Below are 21,708 nucleotides of genomic sequence, written 5' to 3' on the forward strand. Positions count from 1 at the left end.
GGCCTCTCTCACTCGGCCTTCGATTGGCTCGCCTGATTCCGCAGGAGTCACCGCGACGCGGGCTTGCTTAGCGCGGTGGATGCGAGTGATGAGTGGCTGCTTCTGCCTTTCTCTCCCCCCACTTTTTTTTTTTAGCCATAGCTATGGTTACCACGTCTCTCCCCGCCTCCCTCCACCTACCAAGAAGACGACTGGCCATTGGTTCTCTGTCACCAAGTCCGTCAGTCATTGGCCGCTGGTGAGACCGGGCGCTCCCCCTTCCCCTGTCTCCCGGGTCTCTTGAGGAGCCCAGGAAGGAGGCTCGGGTAGTGCCGCCGGGCCACGGGCTGCCGCGACCGGATTGCAGCCGTTGTTAGCGGGTCATGTCGGCCGCCCAGGGCTGGGACAGGAACCGCCGGAGGGGAGGAGGCGCCGCAGGCGGTGGCGGCGGCGGAGGTAGCGGGGCCGGCGGGGGCAGTGGGGGCAGCGGGGGTCGGGGGACCGGCCAGCTCAACCGCTTCGTGCAACTCTCCGGGCGGCCGCACCTGCCAGGTGAGTCGTAGGGCACGGTCCTGACAGCTCGCGGGCGCGGCGGGAAGGTGACTGCTACCTTTTCTTTTCTCCCTGTCTTTCTTTTCCTTGGGAGGAGGAAAGGCAGGCCCCACGCATAGCAAAGCGACTGGGGCTTAGAGAAAAGGAAAGGTGTCTTTGAGGTTGGGGAGGGAACAGGAGCACAGCGGGAAAAAAAAAGTATTTTTGCTCTGTTGAAAGCTCTGTGCTGAGAGTTGTGTTTTCTTTTCAAAGGAGAGGCCGCTGTCTCATTGACATTCTCAAATGTTCGCTTACTCGGTTCCCAGTCTCGTCCTCTTCCGCAGTTTGATCTTGTAAAAGAAAGACATTGGCGCCTAGCTGTGGGAAATTATTTTTAAGGAGAGAAAAGGGAAGAGCATCCCAAAGAGTGATTTTTGTAAAAAAACCACCTCTAGTGTGTAAGAGTTAGGCATTCTGAAACAAGAAAGGAGGAGGAAGTGGGGTGGGTGGGAGGTGGGTGGGAAACAGAACCAAGAGAATTAGGGAAAACTAGTTGAATTATTAATATTCTGGAAGGTACAGAGACAGAATAGATAGTGTGTATGGATTTTAACGGGAGAAAATGAAGATCAGGAATATACTCAGTGACAAAATTATGCTGTGTCTACCATATGAAAACAGCTGATTGAGAACAGGAAAAATGTACCCAATGTGATAATTTCACGTTTTTGCCTACAATTTCCTATCCTTGTGTCCTTGTGTTCAGATGCCTTGAAAGACAGACAAATCAAATCGATGTGTGTGTGCAGCAAATTTAAAGAACTACATTTGTAAGTGAATATTCAGTATAGTAGAATGAAGGTGTACTGCCCAGAATGTCAAATATTATATTGGGCAAGCTTATTTTTACCATGACAAGAACTATCAAGAATGTGTGTTAATCTTTCACCATGTTTTTTGTGAATAAGATTGAAGTTGATTTTATCAGTGATATATTTGTTTAGCTGATGAGTTTTGAGAATATGAGGGTTTTTGAATTGTGTTTACTACCATGCCTTGTACTTCTAAGTAGTCAAAAATTATTTGATTAATTTGAAGATAAAGGGAATTTTGCATATTCAATGAGACAATTGCTTGTGTTTGTGATAAGGTTATTGATGTATGCTAGAAATGCACGTGAATTCATTTATATGCGCCATTAGAATGAACAGTGAAGCAGTTTTAGTCAAATATATAATACACCAAAAGTTGGGTTTGAGATGATAGTATCAAACTGGGTATTCTTAAAATTGCTAAATATATGCTCTTTAACATGAAAAAGAAAAAAAGGAGAAATCTTTTTTTCTTACCCCAAATTAATAGCAAAATATTTCATTTTTGTGTATTGACAGGTTAGAAGATAAATCTGTTACCAAAGACTATAACTAGTTTGTCCTCTACTGCAATCTTAGGTCTTTGATCTTAGATTAATTATACCATAGGCTTCATATAGGCATTCCCAGGCTCTAAGAAACTGGTTGGTGCACTTCCTCACTGCCACCACCTGATGGCAGTGGAGGCCATAATTTCTGAAAAGGGGGTTAGGTGTGGAGCTATTTCTGCATTCTCTTAGCACACAAGGCCAAGAACACCCATTTGTCCAGAGGTAAAGATAAATGTGTTTAAACTGTGAAAATTCATGCAGTGGGGCCATCAGCTCTTCTTTTCTGCTTTCTTTTCTCCTTGACTGGCACTTAATTCTTCCTTCCCCAAGTAGGAAGCCTCTGTCTTCTCTTCACTCTCAGAATTAAGAACATCTGATATTTCAGTATATACTTTGAAATTCTTTCACACCAATTCTTTATTTTTACAAGTATTGCATTTTAAGCCTTGCCTCTCCCCTTGATTGAAAGATTTTATTTTGATATGTTTAAAAAGATTTTAGGTGATGGGGAGGGGTAGAAATCTCTAGGCCTGTTTTATGGCTGACCATGGAGGTTAAAAAATAATAAGTTTTTGAGCTAACTTTCTCCCACCTTTGAATTCTAATCCCATTTTCCATTTTTCATCCTTCTCTAGCAAGATTTTCAGATACTGGGCACTCAGAACCCTTTCTTACTTTTTTGCATATCTACCCTCTCTCTAGCCCCCAAAGAAACAAAACAACAAAATCAAAACAACCTGGTCTTGGAGTGTTCTCTCTTTCAGGGATAGCATCTTTATTCCTGCAGTTATACAAACCTGAAACTTGGGCATCCTCCTTAAGGGTTTCCTCTTCCTTGCATTTCAGGTGTAATCAATCACCAAGTCCTATTTATTTTATTTGTGCCATAACTCCAGTCCCTGCTGCCATCATCCCTGATTTAGGTCTCCTGCACCAGCTTTCTAAGCAGTCTTCCTGCTTATACTCTTGCCCTCCAGTTTGTACAGCACACTAATCTTTTGCAAGCACAAGTCTGTTCTCATCTCAGCTTACAACCCTTTACTAGCTTTTCATCGCTCTTAAGATGAGGCAAAAATCCTTAACATGGCCTAAAAGCCACCGCATGGTCTGGCCCCTCTCTAGCTCTCCAGATAACCCTACATCTTGTTGTCTTGCTCTTTGATCTTTTTCTACCTCCTTAGATCATGCTCCCTTCTGCCACAGTGCCATTGTACTTACTATTCCATCATCCAGCAACCCTCTTACTCCTCCTTCTGTTCTTTTTTTAAACTTATTTCCCATTGGATCTCAGCTTGATCACACTGTGTTTTTCAGGGAAGTCTTCTCTGACCTTCTATTTGTTCTCCTCCCTATACACACTCATGCTATCATGTGGCTCTCCTTGGGCATATATTACCATTTGTGTGTGATTCCTTGATATGCATGATTTGCTACTCTTTATATATATACACATATGCATCAAATATATATGTATATATACATGTATACATACACATACATATATATTCTTAAATTCTAAATTAATACATTGGCATTATGTGTAAGCAGTTAAGTTCTTGTGAATGTGATTGGTTAGTGTGGTTCAATTCCCTGTAGCCCCATTGACTCTGGAAAAATGGATACAATCAATTTCTTAAACATAAAAATAGTGGACTAGACTCTGCATCCACGGTGGCAGCACAAGTAATGTTTCGTGAAACCTTGTTTGAGCAGCTTCTTACCTTTTTTCTGTCTCCTAAAATACAATAGTGATTATGTGTTTGCCCCATAGGCCAAGAAATTCATAGCTTCTTAGTCCTGGATTTCTCCTAACTCATAATCTCTGTATATGCAGTAAAGAACAGGGACAGTGCTCTCTGTAGAATAAGTATGCAGGCGTAGAGCTCAGGGGCAAGGAGATCATGGGGACAATGAACCCACATTACTATTGTGATTTAACTGTGTGAATTTGAGTAAATGCCATGTGTTGCTTGGGGAAACAGTTAAACACTGTTGCTAATGTAGGAACTGGAAAACTGACAAAGAGGAGGGAAAATATAACAATTGGTAAAGCTGGGTAAAAATAATACTGAAAATCTTAAAAATTTTCAATGTGATACATGTTTATGATATAAGATACAAATGGTACAAATGGTAAAAGGCAGATTTTCCTTCTTCCTTTGACCCAAGCTAATTGGCTTCCTTCCCTAGAAGCAACTAATTTCTTGTGTATCTTTCAGAAAGGTGTGTGTGTGTGTGTAGGAGGGGAGAAAAATGGTAGCATTTCTTTGTTTGGATGGGCATTTAAAACGTTTACAGTCTTGCTAAAGCAAAGGATGATACAGTTAATATCCCTTTAGAGTAAATTGCTAGACATACAATTGGTGGGTCAAAGGATATGTGCTATTTAAATTTTGATAGATATTGTCGAATTGCCCTTCATAGATGTTGTACCAGTTTGTGTTCCACTACTGGTGCTGGAGTTCTGGCTTTCCATACTTTTGGTAACGGAGTGGGTTATTAAACTTTTTTTACATTGCCAATTTAAAAGGTATATTTTTCTTCATCTTTTCAATAGGTATAAGAACCATACAGCCATATTTGTTTCCTTTATTTAAAACATCTGTTTATCATTCTTATTCATCTGGTTATATTTTTTGTTCATTTTTCTACTGGGATGTTTAATATTGTTTATAGGAGCTCTGTTTTACGGAAATTAGTTGCCTTGGTTATGTGTTGCAGATATTTGTCACAGTTTCATTTAGCTTTTAACCTTGTTTATGGTATATTTTTTCAGCAGAAATTAAAGTTTTTTTGTAGTTGTAATTATTAATCTTTTTTTGGATTTTAGGTTTTTTTGTCATAAGTAAGGCCTTTCCTATTTCAATATTATTTCTAATTAAAATTAAAATTCTTGTGTTTTTCCTGGTAATTTTATCTTTTTTTAAAAAAATTAATTATTTATTTATGGCTGTGTTGGGTCTTCGTTTCTGTACGAGGGCTTTCTCTAGTTGTGGCAAGCGGGGACCGCTCTTCATCGCAGTGCGCGGGCCTCTCACTGTCGCGGCCTCTCTTGTTGCGGAGCACAGGCTCCAGCAATTGTGGCTCACGGGTCTAGTCGCTCTGCGGCATGTGGGATCTTCCCAGACCAGGGCTTGAACCCGTGTCCCCTGCACTGGCAGGCAGATTCTCAACCACTGCGCCACCAGGGAAGCCCTATCATTTATTTTTAAGTTAAGTTATTCATACAAAATTTAAGTTATGTAAAGTATTCAGGTAGGAATTTATTATTCTTCTAGGTGGCTACCCAGTTATCACAGTATTGAAATATTATCTATAGGTGTGCTTAGTTCCTACATATAATTTGGCATTCTTACTGGACTTTTTATTGTGTTTCATTGATCAGTTTACCTATTTATACCTAGTGACCCCATTCTTTGATTATAGTCCTCTCTCATTCTACTTCTTGGAGTTTTCCTGAATATTCTTTGCTTGTTCTGTAAAACTTAGAATTAGTTTATCGAGCTCCCCTTCCCCATCTTTTGGTATTTTTATTGATACTGCATTATATTTGTAGATTGATTTAGAGATCATTGACATCTTTTTGAGGTTCAGTCTGCTTTTCAGGAACAGGGTGTACATTCATTTCTTGTTGTTCAAGAGTTCTTTTGTAGCCCTCATAACATTTTAAAGTTTTTTTCATGTAGACCTTTCACATTTCTTTTATGTTTATTCCTGGTGTTTTATCTTTTTTGTTGCTATTGTAAATGGGGTTTCTATTGCTATTATATCTTTTATCTTGTTGTTTGAATATGGTAGTGCTATTAATTTCTGAGTATTAATTTTGTACCTGGCCACCTTTGGAATTCTCATACTATCTGTAATGGTTTCCCAGTTGTTTTTCTAGGGTTTTGCAGTTAAATAATCATATCATTACCAAGTAAAGATAATTTTATCTCCTCCTTTCCAGTTTTTATACTTATTTCTTTCTTTTGTCAAATTGATTTGGCTAGTACTTTCCAAAAATATTAAACGATAAGATAGTAGTGGATCTTTGCCTTATTCCTGACATCAATTCGAGTTTTTTTTAGTGCTTTCCTATTAAGATTAGACCTGACTTTAGGTTGAAGTACACATGTTATGTTAAAGTAGTCAGCTCTTACCATTTTATTAAGATTTTTTAAAATATGGAAGTGAAATTTAGCCTCTGTGGGAATTATGTAATTTTTTTCCTTTGGTTACTATTGTGGTGAATTGTACTAATAGATTTACTATTACTGGACCATCCTTGCTTTCCTGAATCAGTTCACTTTGTTATTATGTATTATTATTTTAAAACGTGCTGCTGGGTTCTATTTGCTAAACTTTATCTAGAAATTTTGCATCATTCTTCTTAAGCTAAATTGCTTTGTAGTTTTCTTTTATGTATTTTATCTTTGTTAGATTATGCCACTTTCATAAAAATAATTTCAAACTTTTCTTTATTTTTCTATGCTTTTTTTCTTTTTCTTTCCCTGTCCAGTTAAATGGCATTGAAGTTAAAGATTTGGTTGAATTGCCTGTGAAATTACTTGGACCTTGAGTATTTTGGGGGAGAATAGCTCTTTGACAATTATCTCTTTACTTCTATGATAATTCGACTGCTTATAATTTATATCTTTGAGAGGAAGATTTGCTAACTTATATTATCCTAGAAAATAATCCGTTTCATCTAAGTTTTCAAAATCATTTGTGTGAAGTGAGCAAGATACTCTTTAACGATTAAAAAAAAAATTTCCTGTGTCTGTGACTACATTATCACTTTACTCATTATCACTTCTTATTTTGTACATGTGAGGCCTTGCCCTTTTGTTTGTTTGTTTGTTTGTGTTTAGAACCAGCTCTTGGATTTTTTTTTAATAAATTTATTTATTTATTTATTTATTTACTTTTGGCTGTGTTGGGTCTTTGTTGCTGTGCACGGGCTTTCTCTAGTTGCGGTGAGCGGGGGCTACTCTTGGTTGTGGTGAACGGGCTTCTCATTGCAGGGGCTTCTCTTGTCGCGGAGCACGGGCTTTAGGCGTGCAGGCTTCAGTAGCTGTGGCTTGCGGGCTCAGTAGTTGTGGCTTGCGAGCTCTAGAGCGCAGGCTCAGTAGTTGTGGTGCACGGGCTTAGTTGCTCCATGGCATGTGGGATCTTCCCAGACCGGGGCTCGAACCCGTGTCTCCTGCATTGGCAGGCGGATTCTTAACCACTGTGCCACCAAGGAAGCCCACTCTTGGATTTTTAAAAAAATTAGTTCTATTATTTTTCTCTTTTTTCTTACTTATTAATTTTTTCTTTCATGTTTTAAATCCTTCCTTTAGGTTTCCTTTGGTTTATTTTGTGGTTGTTTTTCTCTCTTCTTATGTTAGATGCTTAATGTTCTTTTCATTCTTTCTAAGTGTTTAAATTATGAGTTTTCTTCTGAATACTACTTGAGTTGTGTCTTATAGGTTGTAGGCTTCTTGTAGTTATTTTCTAAATATTTTGCAGTTCAATTATTTATTTATTTTCTTTGGCACAATAGTGGTTAATCCTTTTAAACTTTAACATTTCCATTCCTGTGGTTTTAGTAGCTTTATTGAGATACACTTCACATACTATACAATTCACCATTTAAAATGTTCAGTTCAGTGGGTTTTAGTATATTCAGATTTGTGGAATTATTACCACAGTCAATTTTAGAACATTTTCATCACTTCAAGAAGAAGCCCTATGTCCTTTAAGCTGTCACTTCCTTTTCCTCCTATTCCCATCCTCCCCTACCCACTATCCCAGCTCTAAGCAACCATAATCTACTGTCTGCATAGATTTCCCTATTAGGGACTTTTTCATATAAATGGAATCATAGAGTCTTTTGTGACTGCCTTCTTTCCCTTTCCATACTATTTTCCAAGTTTATTCATTTGATGCAGGTATCAGTACTTCATTCCTTTTTCTGGTTAAATAATATTCCATTGTATGGATATATACCACATTTTGTTTATCCGTTGATGGAAATATAGATTGTTTTCACTTTTTGTCTATTATGAATAATGCTGCTGTAAACATTTGTGTACAGATCTGTCTGTGGACATACGTTTTTGTTTCTCTTAGGTATATACCGAGGTATAGAATTGTTGGGTCATTTCGTGACTCTGTGCTCTATGTTTAATCATTTCAGGGACTGTCAAACTGTTTTCCAAAGTGGCTGGAATTTTACATTCCTACCAGTGGTATAAGAGGGTTCCAGTTTCTTCACATCCTTGTCAACACTTGTTATCTGACTTTTTGATTTCAGTCATCCTAGTGGGAATGAAGTGGCATCCCATTGTAGTTTTTGATTTGCATTTCCCTGATGTCTAATGATGTCAAGCACTTTTTCTTTTTCTTTTCTTTCCTTTCCTGCTTTCTTCCTTTCTTTCTGGTTTTTTTTTTTTTTTTTTTTGAGGTATGATTGACATTGAGTATCTTTTCATGTGCTTGTTGACTAATTGTGTGTCTTCTTTGGGAAATGTCTATTAGATCCTTTGCTTAATTTTTAATTGGATTATTTGTCTTAATAAAGACAATAATAATTGAATTGTAAGAGCTCTTTGTATATTTTAGGTACAAGTCCCTTATCAGATATATGATTTGCAAATATATTTCCTGTTCTGTGGTTGTCTTTTCACTTTCTTAATTGTGTTCTTTGAAGCATAAAAGTTTTAAATTTTGATGAAGCCCAATTTATCTTATTTTTTTTCTTTTGTTGCTCTTGCTTTTGGTGTCATATCTAAGAATCCTTTGCCAGATCCAGGATCATGAAGAACTCACCTCTGTGTTTTTTTCTAAGAGTTTTAAAGTTTTGCTCTAACATTTATGTTTTGATTCATTTTGAGTTAGTTTTTATGTTTGGTTTGTGGTAAAGGTTATCTTAACTGACTGTCCTGTGTGCCAGCACCATTGTTGAAAAGACTGTTCTTTCCCCCATTGAATGGTCTTGGCATTCTTGTTGAAAATCAGTTGACTTTAAACATGTATAAGTTTATTTCTGGATTCTTGATTCCATTAATCTATAATATCTGTCCATGTGCCAGTACCACACTGCCTCTGTTACTGTTGCTTTGGAACAAGTTTTGAAACCAGAAAGTGTGAGTTCTCCTACTTTATTCTTTTTTTTTTTTTAATATTTATTTATTTTTTATTTGGTTGCACCGGGTCTTAGTTGTGGCTCGCTGGCTCCTTAGTTGTGGCTCGCTGGCTCCTTAGTTGTGGCATGTGAATTCTTAGTTGCAGCATGCATGTGGGATCTAGTTCCCTGACCAGGGATTGAACCCCAGCCCCCTGCATTGGGAGCGCAGAGTCTTATCCACTGCGCCACCGGGGAAGTCCCTCTGCTACTTTATTCTTTTTCAGGTTTGTTTTGGCTATTTTGGGTCCCTTGCAGTTCCATATAAATTTGAGAATCAGCTTGTCAATTTGTATGAAGAACTCAGCTGGGGTTCTCATAGGGATTGTGTTGAATCTGTACATCAGTTTGGAGATACCACCATCTTAATAATGTTAAGTCCTTTAATCCCTGAACATGGGATGTTTTTCCATTTATTTGGATCTTCTTTAATTCTTTCAACAATGTTTTATGGTTTTCAGAGTTTGTTTATATCTTTTTTTGGGGGGGGGTGAAAACAGTATTTTTAAAAAAATTTTTTATTGGAGTATAGTTGTTTTACAATGTTGTGTTAGTTTCTACTGTACAGCAAAGAGAATTGGCTATACTTATACATATATCCCCTCTTTTTTGGATTTCCTTCCCATTTAGGTTATATCTTGCTTGCCTTTCTCAGTTCTGTTGTCCAGGTCCTTTACTGTGTTTTCAGCAGTGTCTGTACTCCTTTGTGCTACTTACAATGAAGATTTCATTTCTGCATTGGTTTTATTTTTTTCCTTCCATTTCTTTTCTGCTCTCTGCCTGCTAATATTTCATCTTTCTCTATTATCTATCTTCCTCAAGTTAGAATCACTTAAGTCTTTTCTGCCCCTGAAGTATCATTAATTTTGGTAAAGCTTATTGTCTTCTACCTCCTACCACCACCACTATAAAAGGAATGCAAGCTCTCATAGCAGCACTATTTACAATACCCAAGATAAGGAAACAACCCAAGTGTCCATCAACAGATGAATGGATAAAGAAGTTGTGGCTTATATATACAATGGATTACTACTCAGCCATAAAAAAGAATGAAATTTGGCCATTTGCAGCAACATGGATGGACTTGGAGGGCACTGTGCTAGGTGAAATAAGTCAGACAGAGAAAGGCAAATACTGTATGATATCACTTGTATGTGGAATCTAAAAAAACACCTCAAACTAGTGAATAAAGCCAAAAAATGAAGCAGACACAGATACAGAGAACAAACTAGTGGGTACCAGTGAGGAGAAGGAAGTGGGGAGGGGCAACATAAGGGTAGGAGATTAAGAAACTATTAGGTAGAAAATAAGCTACAAGGATATATAGTACAACATGGGGAATATAGCAAATATTTTATAATAATTATAAATGGAGTATAATCTTTAAAAATTGTGAATCACTATATTGTATATCTGTAAAATATATAGCATTGTATATCAACTATACTTTGATTTAAAAAAAGGAATACAAGCTCATTACTAAAATTTGGAAAATATTGAAAACTTGAAACAAGGGGAAAATCATCTATAGTAATTCCACATAAAGACAACTGTGTCAACATTTTGATATTTTGCTTTCCTTTTAGTTCTTTATCAGTGAATTATGTTTTATTTAATACAATATAAGTAAGTACATATTACTAGTAGCAACTTGGGATTCTCCTAAAGCTGTTCTATATTTAAATGTTTTACTCATAAACACTTATTTATGTTTTCTGTTATTTTATCAAGTAGAATCTGTTTCTTCTCAATTTATCATATTAATAACCTTTTAGGCTTTTTTCTAGCTGATGTGCTATTTTACTTGTTTCCTTCACAGCCAAGCTTTCAGAAAGAATAGACTCTCTTGTTTAATTTCTTTTTTTCCTCTTCAGTCTATTGCAGTCTCACTTCTACCTCCATCATTCTACTCAAGTGCTCTTGGTAAGGTAATAACTTACCTTAATCCATTAGTATCTCTTAGTCTTCATACTACCCAGTTTCTCTAGATTTTGATTTTGACTACCTCCCGTACTAAAGCGTGGGAATACATAACTAGACACAGTCTGTATTCCTAAAGAGCTCTTAGTTACTAAAGAGCTCTTAGTTATCCTTTTTAATCGCTTGAATTTCGCATTAGTTTTTCTTTATCTGCCCCTTAGTATTGATATCCAAGAGTATATGTTAGTTTGTTTGTTTCCCTCCTTATTCTTATGTTTTCCCCTGGGTGATATCATTACTATCCTGACAATATCCAAATCTGTCTCCAATCCAGACCTCTTTTCCTAGCCTGTTTGCCATTGCCACCCAAGTGACTGATGAGTGCCTTAAATTCAGCATGTCTGAAAACAATTTCATTATCTTTCCTGCCAAACCTGTTCTTCCCTTTATGCTCCTAATTCTAATTTAATGGCTACCTCATCAGTTTAGTGAATCAAGCCAGAAATCTGAGAATCACATTAGATTCCTTTCTTTTGTTCACCCCTTATCCAATTGGTCATAAAGTCGTGTCAGTTTTTCCTCTTTACTCTAACTTTTCTGTCTGTCCTGTTCTACCTCTCCAGCCTCGCCATTTATGTCTTTCATTTTATATTTCAGCTATAGATCTATTTGCCGTTAGTTGCCTTAAATTCTTGGAAGAAGTTAGGTTGGGAGAGATTTTTTTTTTAAGTTGCAGTTTCCTGCAGTACCACACTGTGTCATGATTCTGCACATAACAGTTTTTCTTCCTAGATTGCCATTCTCCTACTGTCTTCTAAGACCCACCCGAGTATACTTTATACAGCTTTTTTTCTATTCTCTCTTTTGATACAAATAAGTTACTTGCACTGAGTAGTTACTGTGTGTCTGCGTCTGTTCAAGGTGTTTTGCAGGTATTAATTTATTTAATCCTCATAACTTTGTGAGGTAATTAACTTTCTCATCCCCTTCTGTGATGAGGAACTGAGGCTTAGAGAGAAGCTACAGAACTTGCACAAAGTTTATACAGCTAATAGATGTCAGAGTTAGGATTCAGACCCAGTCTGTTAGACTTCACAGTCCATGCTATTGTGCCTCTTCTTTGTGTCACCACCTTCCTTTCTATTTACAAAGGATCACAGTAATTACACTGAATTGCAAGTATTTGTTTTCACACTTATCTGCTTACTAACAATGGGCTTCTTAAAGACAAAAATAATGTCTTATTCTCTGTCACCTTCCACGGAGACTAGAACACTGCCCTGCTTATAGCAGACTTTTACTAAATGTTTATTGAATGAGTTAGTAATTGTCAGTGTCTATAGTTATTCATGCAAAAGAGTTGAGTTTAGATTATTTTACATTACATAAGTCTAAATACACTTTTTTAACCTAGGAATTTAGCACATACAATTTTTGTGTGGTTTTTCCAAATACTTTTTTTCCAAGTACAATTTTATGTTTAGTATTATCAGAAATAGTTGTTGCATCCTTCCATCTGTGCCTTGATTCCATCCCTTCCTGCCTTTTCAGAAAATTTACATTTTTGTCACTTATCTGTGTCTTCAACCTCATTCTCTCCATTAAATCATCCCTATAGCATTTGAGCTTGCTCAAGCTTTATATCTCTGGTCTCTCCCTTTTCTTTCATAATCAAGTTCGTGAAAGCATTGACTAGAGTTGCTGTCTTCATTGCCATATCTCCTCATTGTCTTTGAAGTAGCTCTTGCTAAAGTCGCAAATGACTTACGTGTTGTCAAATCAAGTGGTTGATTTTCAGTCTCCATCTTACCTGATCTCTCTTCATTTTGAAATGTCCTTTTTCCTTGGCTTCCTTGGCATCAGGTCTGGTTTTCTTTTTATGTGTCTGGCCTCTCATACTTAGTCTTCTTTGTTGATCCTTCTTCTGTTACCAGAGCTTTAAGTTATTGGAGTTCTCAAGTCTTGGTCCCTTGCCTCTGCCCTTCTTTATCCACTTATTTTAGGTATTCTCTTCCAAATCCATGGTTTTCATTTTTCATTCATATGCTAATAAGCAAGACCACTTTGTAACTTCTGCCCAAATCTCTCTTGAGGGCCAAATACTTGCTTTCTCCATGTCTCCACTTATATGGCTTTTACCCCTCAAGTTTATCATGTCTAAAACTGAATTTGTGACCTTTCTTTATTCTAAGAAGGGGAGCTATTGGACAGTTTTAAGCAGGGGAGTATGTGATGTGATTTACATGTTTTAAAGCTCTCTCTAATTGCCAGGTGGAGAATGGATTGTGGGAATTGGTAAAAGTGAAGCATCAAGGCCATTTAGAAAAGTATTGCAGTAGTCTCCTAAAAAGATGATGGTGGTTTGGAGTAGGGTACAGTGGTATAGGTGGTGAGAAGTCATTGAGTATGAGATATATTTTGAAAGTAGCATTAACAGGATTTACTGTGAAATATGAAGGAAAGAGAGGAATCAGGATGACTCCAAAGTTTTTGTCTTGAGCAACTTGATGGATGATGGTGTCATTAAATGTGATGGAGCAGACTGAGAGAAGCAGGATTGTGAGGGGTCAATCAAGAGTTCTGTTTTGGCTGTGTTAAGCTTGAGATGCCTGTTTGACCTCCAAGTAGAGGATATAGGGAGGCAGTCTTCATATATAAATCAAACTCAAGGGAGAGGTGGAGGCTCAGGATATAAAGTTTGGAATTCTTAGCATACAGATGGTATTTAAAGTCACTGAATTAGGTGAGATCACCAAGAAAGATTAAATAGAAATAGCGGCAGAAGACTATAACTCTTGAAGGTGAGAAGGAAAGGAGAAGCAAGTGAGGAAGGTCAGTAAAATAGGAGGAAAAGCAGGGCTGCTTGGTTTCACAAAGGCCAAGAGAAGAAATTGTTTCAAGGAGGGAGAGCTCACCTTGTCAGATGTGCCTGAGAACTTGAGTAAGATAAGGTTCTAAAATGGTGGACTCTCTACTGCTATCACTGCAGTACTGTAGTTATCATTGTGGGTGTAGTAGGCTTTTGTGGGGTGGCCTAGGGACTTACTAACTATATGTAACATGGGAAACCATATTCAGAATTTCAAATCACAAACTGACATATAAATTTAGAATTTTGAAATGCAGCCTAGTTTTTAATAGCCTGTATACTTTTTAAGGTTCTTTTTGTTTATTCTCCCTGAGCTATTTTTAAGACCATCTTTTTTTAAAAAAGTCTTTAGTGTTTTTGAACCCCCAGATCATTAGACTGTTACCAGAATCTATACTGGGCAAGCTTGTAGAACACATAAAAGTTATGTTCACTTAAATATGTAAATATGATTTCTTACTGTTGAACTCAACCTTCCCTGCCTGTCATTTTTTTTTCATTATTTTTTTTTAAACTAAAAAACACTGCATAAACATGATAAATCAAATAGTATACAAGGGAGACAAAATCTCTTTTCTCCCTAGATCCTTGATTCTCTAGTCTCTCCCCAGAGGTATCATCTGTTAGTTTCTGGTGTATCTTTCCAGAATTAGAATTCGCATATATATGCATATAGGTGTATGTTAACGTTATTTTTAAACGAATTAGAGTAGAACATAAAGTATTCTTTCTGCACCTGCCCTTTTTTCTTCTTTTTTTTCTTTTTACTGAAAATATATTCTGGGGACTGTTCTATATTAGTGCATTTAGATTGATCTGATTCTTCTTAGTGGCTGAAAGTATTGCATTGTATGGATGTACACTAATTTACCAGCCACACAAATTTAAAAAATAATTTTTATTGGTGTATAGTTGATTTACAATGATGTGTTAGTTTCAGGTGTACAGCAAGGTGCCAGCCACACAATTGATAGATATTTAAATTGTCTCTGGTCTTTTACTCTTTAAAAACATTGTGCAATGCATAGTGATAAATATTGCCAACTTACCCTTTAGTGTCTGTGTTTTTAAAGTTTTCTTCAAGTTACAGAATTTTAAAACTCACGCTTACAGTTTATCTCTTTATCTTACTCAGCTTTCCCATCCAGCTAGTCTTTAAGTCCTTGTGTTTTATCCCCAAATAATATTCTTAGCTAAGCATTTTATAAACATTTATTCATAACCTAATGAGGAGTAGGTAATGTTATCGTCCCCTTTTCATAGAGAAAGAAGCTGAGGCCCAGAGGATAAGACATTGTCCAAGGCCATATAGCTAGCAAGGGACAGAGCCAGAATTTGGATACAGGATTTGGATACAGCAGTGTGGTTCCAAAGTCCATGCTTTTAACCACTGTGCTGTCCTCATCTCTGTTGCCTGTCCTTCCCAGTTCTGCTGTAATTCAGGCCTTCACTGCCTCAAATTGGACTATATTAATACAGGTATCCCCTGCTTTACAAAGTTTGCTTTACGCCACTTCATTTTTAAGAGGGTATCTGTTTTCACTAACTGAAAGAAATCTGAAGAGGATTTTCACTTTTATAAAAAAAGGTGAAAAGCAAAAATTGGTTCAGCGTTTGTTTTGCAGCTAGCTGTTATAGAGGCAGGGTGCACCCCAAGCAGCATGAGTGGCCTCGCCAAGCTCCTTGCCTGGGAACTACTCATCATCTCAGCATCAAGCCGTATAGCTTTGCACTGTGTCTGCGAGCATCTGTGCTTTTTCAGGGTTTATTTTGTGCATCGGTTAGCACAAAGGTAATTAAGGTAACTGCTTCTGCGCATTACACCATTTCGACTTAGGAAAGGTTTCATTAGGAACACTCTACTTTAGGATAACGGGAAACCTGTAATGTTTTTGTCATTCTCAGTCTTCCTATTTCATTCTATATACTGAAAGAAGATTAATCTTCCCAAAGCATAACTATGATTATTGCTTCCAGGATCAGAATCCTTAGTGGCTTCCTGTTGCATTTAGAATTCAGCTCGATCTAATACTCTTCCTTTTTATATATGCTATACTGTCAGTGAATTTGCTCCAAGCTTTATCTAAAGTGTGATCATTGAGTTTGTCTATAAGACTAGATAGTGAAATTAGAAGTAATTAAGCCAAAAAATAAAAAAATGAGGTAGATAGTCATTGGAGTTGAATGGTGCTTTTTGAAAAAGTTGTTTCCCTTTTTACCCACAGTAGTTCTTGCCATATGGTTTCATCAGCAAACTGTCAACTCAGTTAATTTGAATCAGATGTGTAATTGATCAAACCAAAGCCAACCGCAAACATCTTGGTGTCACATAGAATAAATTCCTTAAAACACACACAAACACACAAACTTGATGCAGGAATATGAATTTTATAATGTGAACTGTGTACCTTAGAAAGAGGTAATGTATTTAGCTTTAATAACGTGCATATACAAAAGAAAACACTGAGAAAACCATTCAGGGAGAGAAATAACTTCTTAAAGCTACATCAAAATCTATTCAATTATGATTTTAAGTCCAAAACTGATCTGTGCACTTACAGAAAAAATGCTTCAATGCAAATATTCTTGTGAAATGTTATTTTTTGAAATTTTTGTTTCTGAGTAAAGAATAGCTGTTATTTCTGAATATAATGCTTCATGCAAATGTCTTACTAGAAATCATGTATACTTTGGCTGTATTCATATCTGGCATTTTTTAGTTTTGCATTTAAGATGTTCTTATTGGCTCTCTGCTTTTTACATAACAGGATTATTATCAGTTTCTCAGGATAGCTTGTTTCTTAATATTAGACTTTTTAAAACAGTTCTTAAAATATCTGGTATTAAAAATTTGTTATTTAGTGAATGTTTTGTTGCTTTTTGCCAGATTTAGTCCAACACAAGTTCTCATTGCCTTTGGTCAAGTCTAGGTATTTTTTTTGGAAGACACTGCAGTTGCCAACAGAAAATGGCTACCTGAGAGAAGGGAAAGTGAGTTCATATAGAACAGCTGTGTCTTCACTTTCAAAACTGATCACTTTTCTAGTTTTAATCAAGGAACAGAATGAATAGCAAAAGTAATAAATGACATTTCTGGATACAGTCATTTAACTATTAGAATTTGCAGATTTCCTTCTCTTTAGTTTCTCAGTTTCACTTGCAGAAATAGGGTGGACTCTGTGCCTCTAAAGAGCTACCCATCTTTGGTGCTCCTTAAAGGAGGGAGGTTGCAAAATTTTAGATCAGCAGGCTTTGTCAAAATGTATTGATTTAAAAATCTGTTTTTCATATTTAATCTCCTGCATCTATACTCACCCAGTATATAGTCTTTTTTTTTTTTTCTCTCTCTCAGGGATGTTTTTGGGGAGAGAGGTTATTCTCTGGAAACTCAAGTTATAGAGTACAAGAAATCCAGGAGCAAGAAAAGGTCAAATAATGTAGTCTGGCTCTTTGAGTGAATTATTACTATAAATTTTTATTTCAGTATAATTAAGATTCAAATACATAGTTGTTAGTAACAAAACTGATTGGGTTATTTTCTAGGGTTGTAGGATATATTCTATATGCTTTTTTTGTTTGCTTGTTAATGAAGTTCTGCTTGAGATAAAAAGGAAGGAGGCAATATTGAATTAAGAAAAACAGATCCTTTGGCTATGGTTTACATTTCAAGACAGGCACACATTAACACAACATTGTAAATCAACTATACTTCAATTAAAAAAAAAAAGAAGACAGGCACATTGACACAGGTAACATAGAGTACAAATGCAGACTTTTTCTTTTAATCTTAAATATGGAAAACAACCTATAAGGAGTAAAAAAAAGTTTTAAGATTGACTTTTTATTTTTCCCTTTTCCCCTCTTCTAAAATTCCTTAGAATCATAAAATACTCAAATTGAAAAAGACATTGGAAGTCATCTTGCCTTATCTTCCAGCCAGTGTGGGAATCCTTTCCACAATAGCTCTAATCTTTTTTTTTAACCTCTATTTTAAAGAGGTCTACTTATTTTGACCTCTTAAATTAATGGGCTGCCTATTTGTGGAGAGAGCTGTCAGATTATTTGTTGCCTCTAATTGTTGCCTTAAATTCAGCTGCAACTTCATGAGTTTCTCCCAGTTGTGTCTTCTGGTAGAATATGGAATAAGGTTATTCCTTCTTCCATTTAACTACCCTTTGAAAACAATTATAACATTCTGGGTCTAAATTCTTTTAATTCTTTAACTTGGAGTCCCTCAATTCACAAGTCTGTGAATAGTCTTCAGAGGATTGTATCATATGTAAAATTGTGAGCATATATGTGCATTTTTCTGGGAAGAGAGCCAATAATTCTTATTAGTCTCAATAGAACCCGATTCCCTACCGAAGTTAATATACCAGACCTACTGGGATGGACCTGATAATCTGCTTTTTTTTGTTTTTGTTTTTATTTTTATATTTTTTAATAAGCTTGCAACGAGCCATCTAGTCAGCATCCCAGGAACCACTGCACTGGGTAAGTTCTAAGATTCTTAGAGCATTTCTGATTCCACTGAAAATTGTAGAATTTTTAGAGCTTTAGAGACCATCTAGTATACATATAGTTTGTGGTGTGCTTATAGTTAATTTTTCCTATCAAAAGATTAAACTGGTCCCAAAGGGTGGGGTTTTTATTTAAAACTTTATTTCAAAGTCTTGGCAGCCATTCATAAACATTAGGAATGTGATGGCGCTATTTTAAGTCAGGAGTATTCCTAGAATTTTTGTTTGTTAGTCCCGATTTAATATTTTAATCTAACACAGGTTTATGAATTATAATACTTTTTGATTAATTTTTAATCTGTAAAATTTTTAGCCTCTTTCATTTTTACTATTTCTAAGGAAAGATAGTATAACTTAGAATTCAGTCATTTATGAACAGTGGTTTCAGTATCACATCTGCCTTTTGGAACAGTTTGAGCCTGATACAATTCCTCCTGTGCTCTCTCCCTCCCCCAAAGACAAAACTACTCACCCTACAAGGCTGTTTTTTTCAGTAAAGTCATACTTGAATAACTAACGATATAAACCAAAATGACAAAGAATATCTTAAGGTTTGAAGATGTCTCTCAATGTGCTGTGATTACTTCATTTTTGTAGGAGGAAAGAAGTCTATGATAGACTTAATAGCCCTTAGTTATAGCCTTCATAGCCCATAGAAGGCTATGACTTACTATGGTTTTTATTCTTTTTTTTAATATTTATTTATTTATTTGGTTGCACCGGGTCTTAGTTGTGGCTCGCGGGCTCCTTAGTTGCAGCTCGCTGGCTCCTTAGTTGTGGCACATGGGCTCCTTAGTTGAGGCTTGTCAGCTCCTTAGTCACAGCACACGGGCTCCTTAGTTGTAGCATGCAAACTCCTAGTTGTGGCATGCATGTGGGATCTAGTTCCCTGACCAGAGATCGAACCCGGGGCCCCTGTATTGGGAGCGTGGAGTCCTATCCACTGTGCCACCAGGGAAGTCCCTGGTTTTTATTATTATTTTTTTTTTTAATTTATTTTTGTATTTATTTTTGGCTGTGTTGGGTCTTTGTTTCCGCGTGAGGGCTTTCTCCAGTTGCGGCAAGCGGGGGCCACTCTTCATTGCGGTGCGCGGGCCTCTCACTATCGCAGCCTCTCTTGTTGCAGAGCACAGGCTCCAGACGCGCAGGCTCAGTAGTTGTGGCTCACGGGCCCAGTTGCTCCGCGGCATGTGGGATCCTCCCAGACCAGGGCTCGAACCCGTGTCCCCTGCATTGGCAGGCAGATTCTCAACCACTGCGCCACCACGGAAGCCCTGGTTTGTATTCTTAATTAAGTGGCAGTATAATGATACCGTTGGCTCTTTGTATCCGCGGGTTCCGTATTCATGGATTCAGCCAACCTCGGATCAAAAATATTTGGGGAAAATAAAAGTTCCAAATAGCAAAAATTGAATTTGCTGCACTCCAGCAGCTATTTACAGATCATTTACATTGTATTTACAACACTTACATAGCATTTACATTGTATTAGGTATTATAAGTAATCTAGAGAGGATTTAAAGTATACTGGAAGATGTGCGAGTAGGTTGTATGGAAACACTTAGCTATGTTTTAGAAGAAGGGACTTGAGCGTCCTCGGATTTTGGTATCCTCAGGGGTCCTGGAACCAATCCCCAGTGGATACCAAGGGATGACTGTATAGTGGAGAATAATACCAGAATCTTGGGAGAGGAGAGCAACTTCTTTAGGGAGTTGGGAGAGTGTACCTTTGGTTGAGAATTACTGCCATAGTATTCATTCATTTAACAAGTATTTATCAAGTGCCTCTGTTAGACATACTTTTTCAGGTCCCAAATTGAATTGTGACTATGAGCATTATTGTGAGTGGTTAAGAGTGATTTGGATCCAAACTGCATGGGTTTGAATACCAGAGTTTTTACTTGCTTACTTAGCTAAGTGACCTTGGTCAAATTACTTAATCTCTCTATGTCTTAGTTTTCTCATCTGTAAATTGGGGATCATAATTTTATCTAAGAGTTGTGGTGAGGATTTAAATGAGTTCTTAGAACAGTATTTTTATTAAGGAATGCAGCTGTTTTCACACACATAAACATACATATATATAATGCCATGACTAATTAAACCATAACACAGTACAATATTGCACTGTAATTCATATTTTGGTTTGTATTAATTTATACACCACTTTGTTTCAAAAACGATTTGAGACAGAACCAAAGCCTCCTGAGGAATACTCTATACCCGAGCAGCACAGCAGAACTAAGATATGGGTTCAGATCTTATTTTGAAAGGCAAAGGCAGAAATTTAAAAATGAGTGTATATAAGTGCTAGGAATAGATACTCAATAAATGTTGTTTCTCTTATGTTTAAAAGAAAGTCATTCACTTAACAAGTTGGTCACTGCCAGCCCAAAGTGTGCCATGGTGCATGTAGACATAGTTCTGTGAGTACATTGGGCAGCAGAGTGCAGGCTGGATTTTAGTCCCCGTTTAGCCACTTGGCATGGAGCTCTCATGCAGTAAGCAGTCTGCACAACCGTGCAGTGATTCTGAATACAGTGTTAATTTGCTTCTCTTTTGAAATTCTTTATAGATACTGAATTGTATAATGCAATAGGACCATATCACCTAAACCAGAATTCTTAGATCATGTTCTCTATCAATAGTTCTAATTGTTAAAATATTCATAATTGTTTCAGATATGTCATTTTGAATGCAATCTGCCCCATATCAACATAGTCAGGTTTTTTTTCCTCTGCATTTTGGTTTTTATTTATTTAATTTTTCATACTTTTCACTTTGAGGTATTGTAGATTTATAATGCAATTGTAAGAAATAATACAGAGAGATTCATACACCCTTCATCCAGTTTCCCAGATGATAATATCTTGTTACTACTGCACAGTAACACAACCAGGAAATTGACATTGATACCATCAACTTACTTTACTCAGATTTCATTAGTTTTACATGCATTAATTTGTGTGTCTGTGTTTGTATTGAGTTCTGTGTAATTTTATTACATGTATAGATTTGCATGGCCACCTAGACAAGATATGGAACAGACCCATTTACAAGGGCCCCTCATGTGCCCTTGTTTAGGCATAGCCACCTCCCCCTGGCAAGCCCCTGGCAACCACTAATCTGTTCTTCGTCTCTATAATTTTGTGATTTCAATAATGTTATATAAGTGGAATCATGTAACCTTTTGACATTGGCTTTCTTTATTCAGCATAATTCCCTTGAGAGCCATTCAAGTTATTGCCCCCATCAATTGTTAGTTCATTGATAACTGAGTAGTCTGCCATGGTATGGATGAACCACAGTTCATTTA

The 21,708-nt window shown here is 36.7% G+C and overlaps 1 protein-coding gene across 3 annotated transcripts in view; it reads left to right on the plus strand.

The window, feature by feature from the left end:
• The first annotated feature begins 244 nt into the window (after nt 1-244).
• KLHDC10 (kelch domain containing 10) overlaps nt 245-21,708 on the plus strand; it is a 58,112-nt gene continuing 36,648 nt past the window's right edge. For 2 of the 3 annotated variants that reach the window (XM_068549450.1, XM_068549451.1), the window contains exon 1: nt 245-531. In XM_068549450.1, coding sequence (XP_068405551.1) covers nt 363-531 — 169 coding nt within the window. In that variant the 5' untranslated portion in view covers nt 245-362. The remainder of the gene's footprint in view (nt 532-21,708) is intronic. The other variant, XM_068549452.1, reaches the window with a different exon arrangement.

Source organism: Eschrichtius robustus, chromosome 8 (genome assembly GCF_028021215.1).
Source record: "Eschrichtius robustus isolate mEscRob2 chromosome 8, mEscRob2.pri, whole genome shotgun sequence".
NCBI classification, from domain to species: Eukaryota; Metazoa; Chordata; class Mammalia; order Artiodactyla; family Eschrichtiidae; genus Eschrichtius; species Eschrichtius robustus.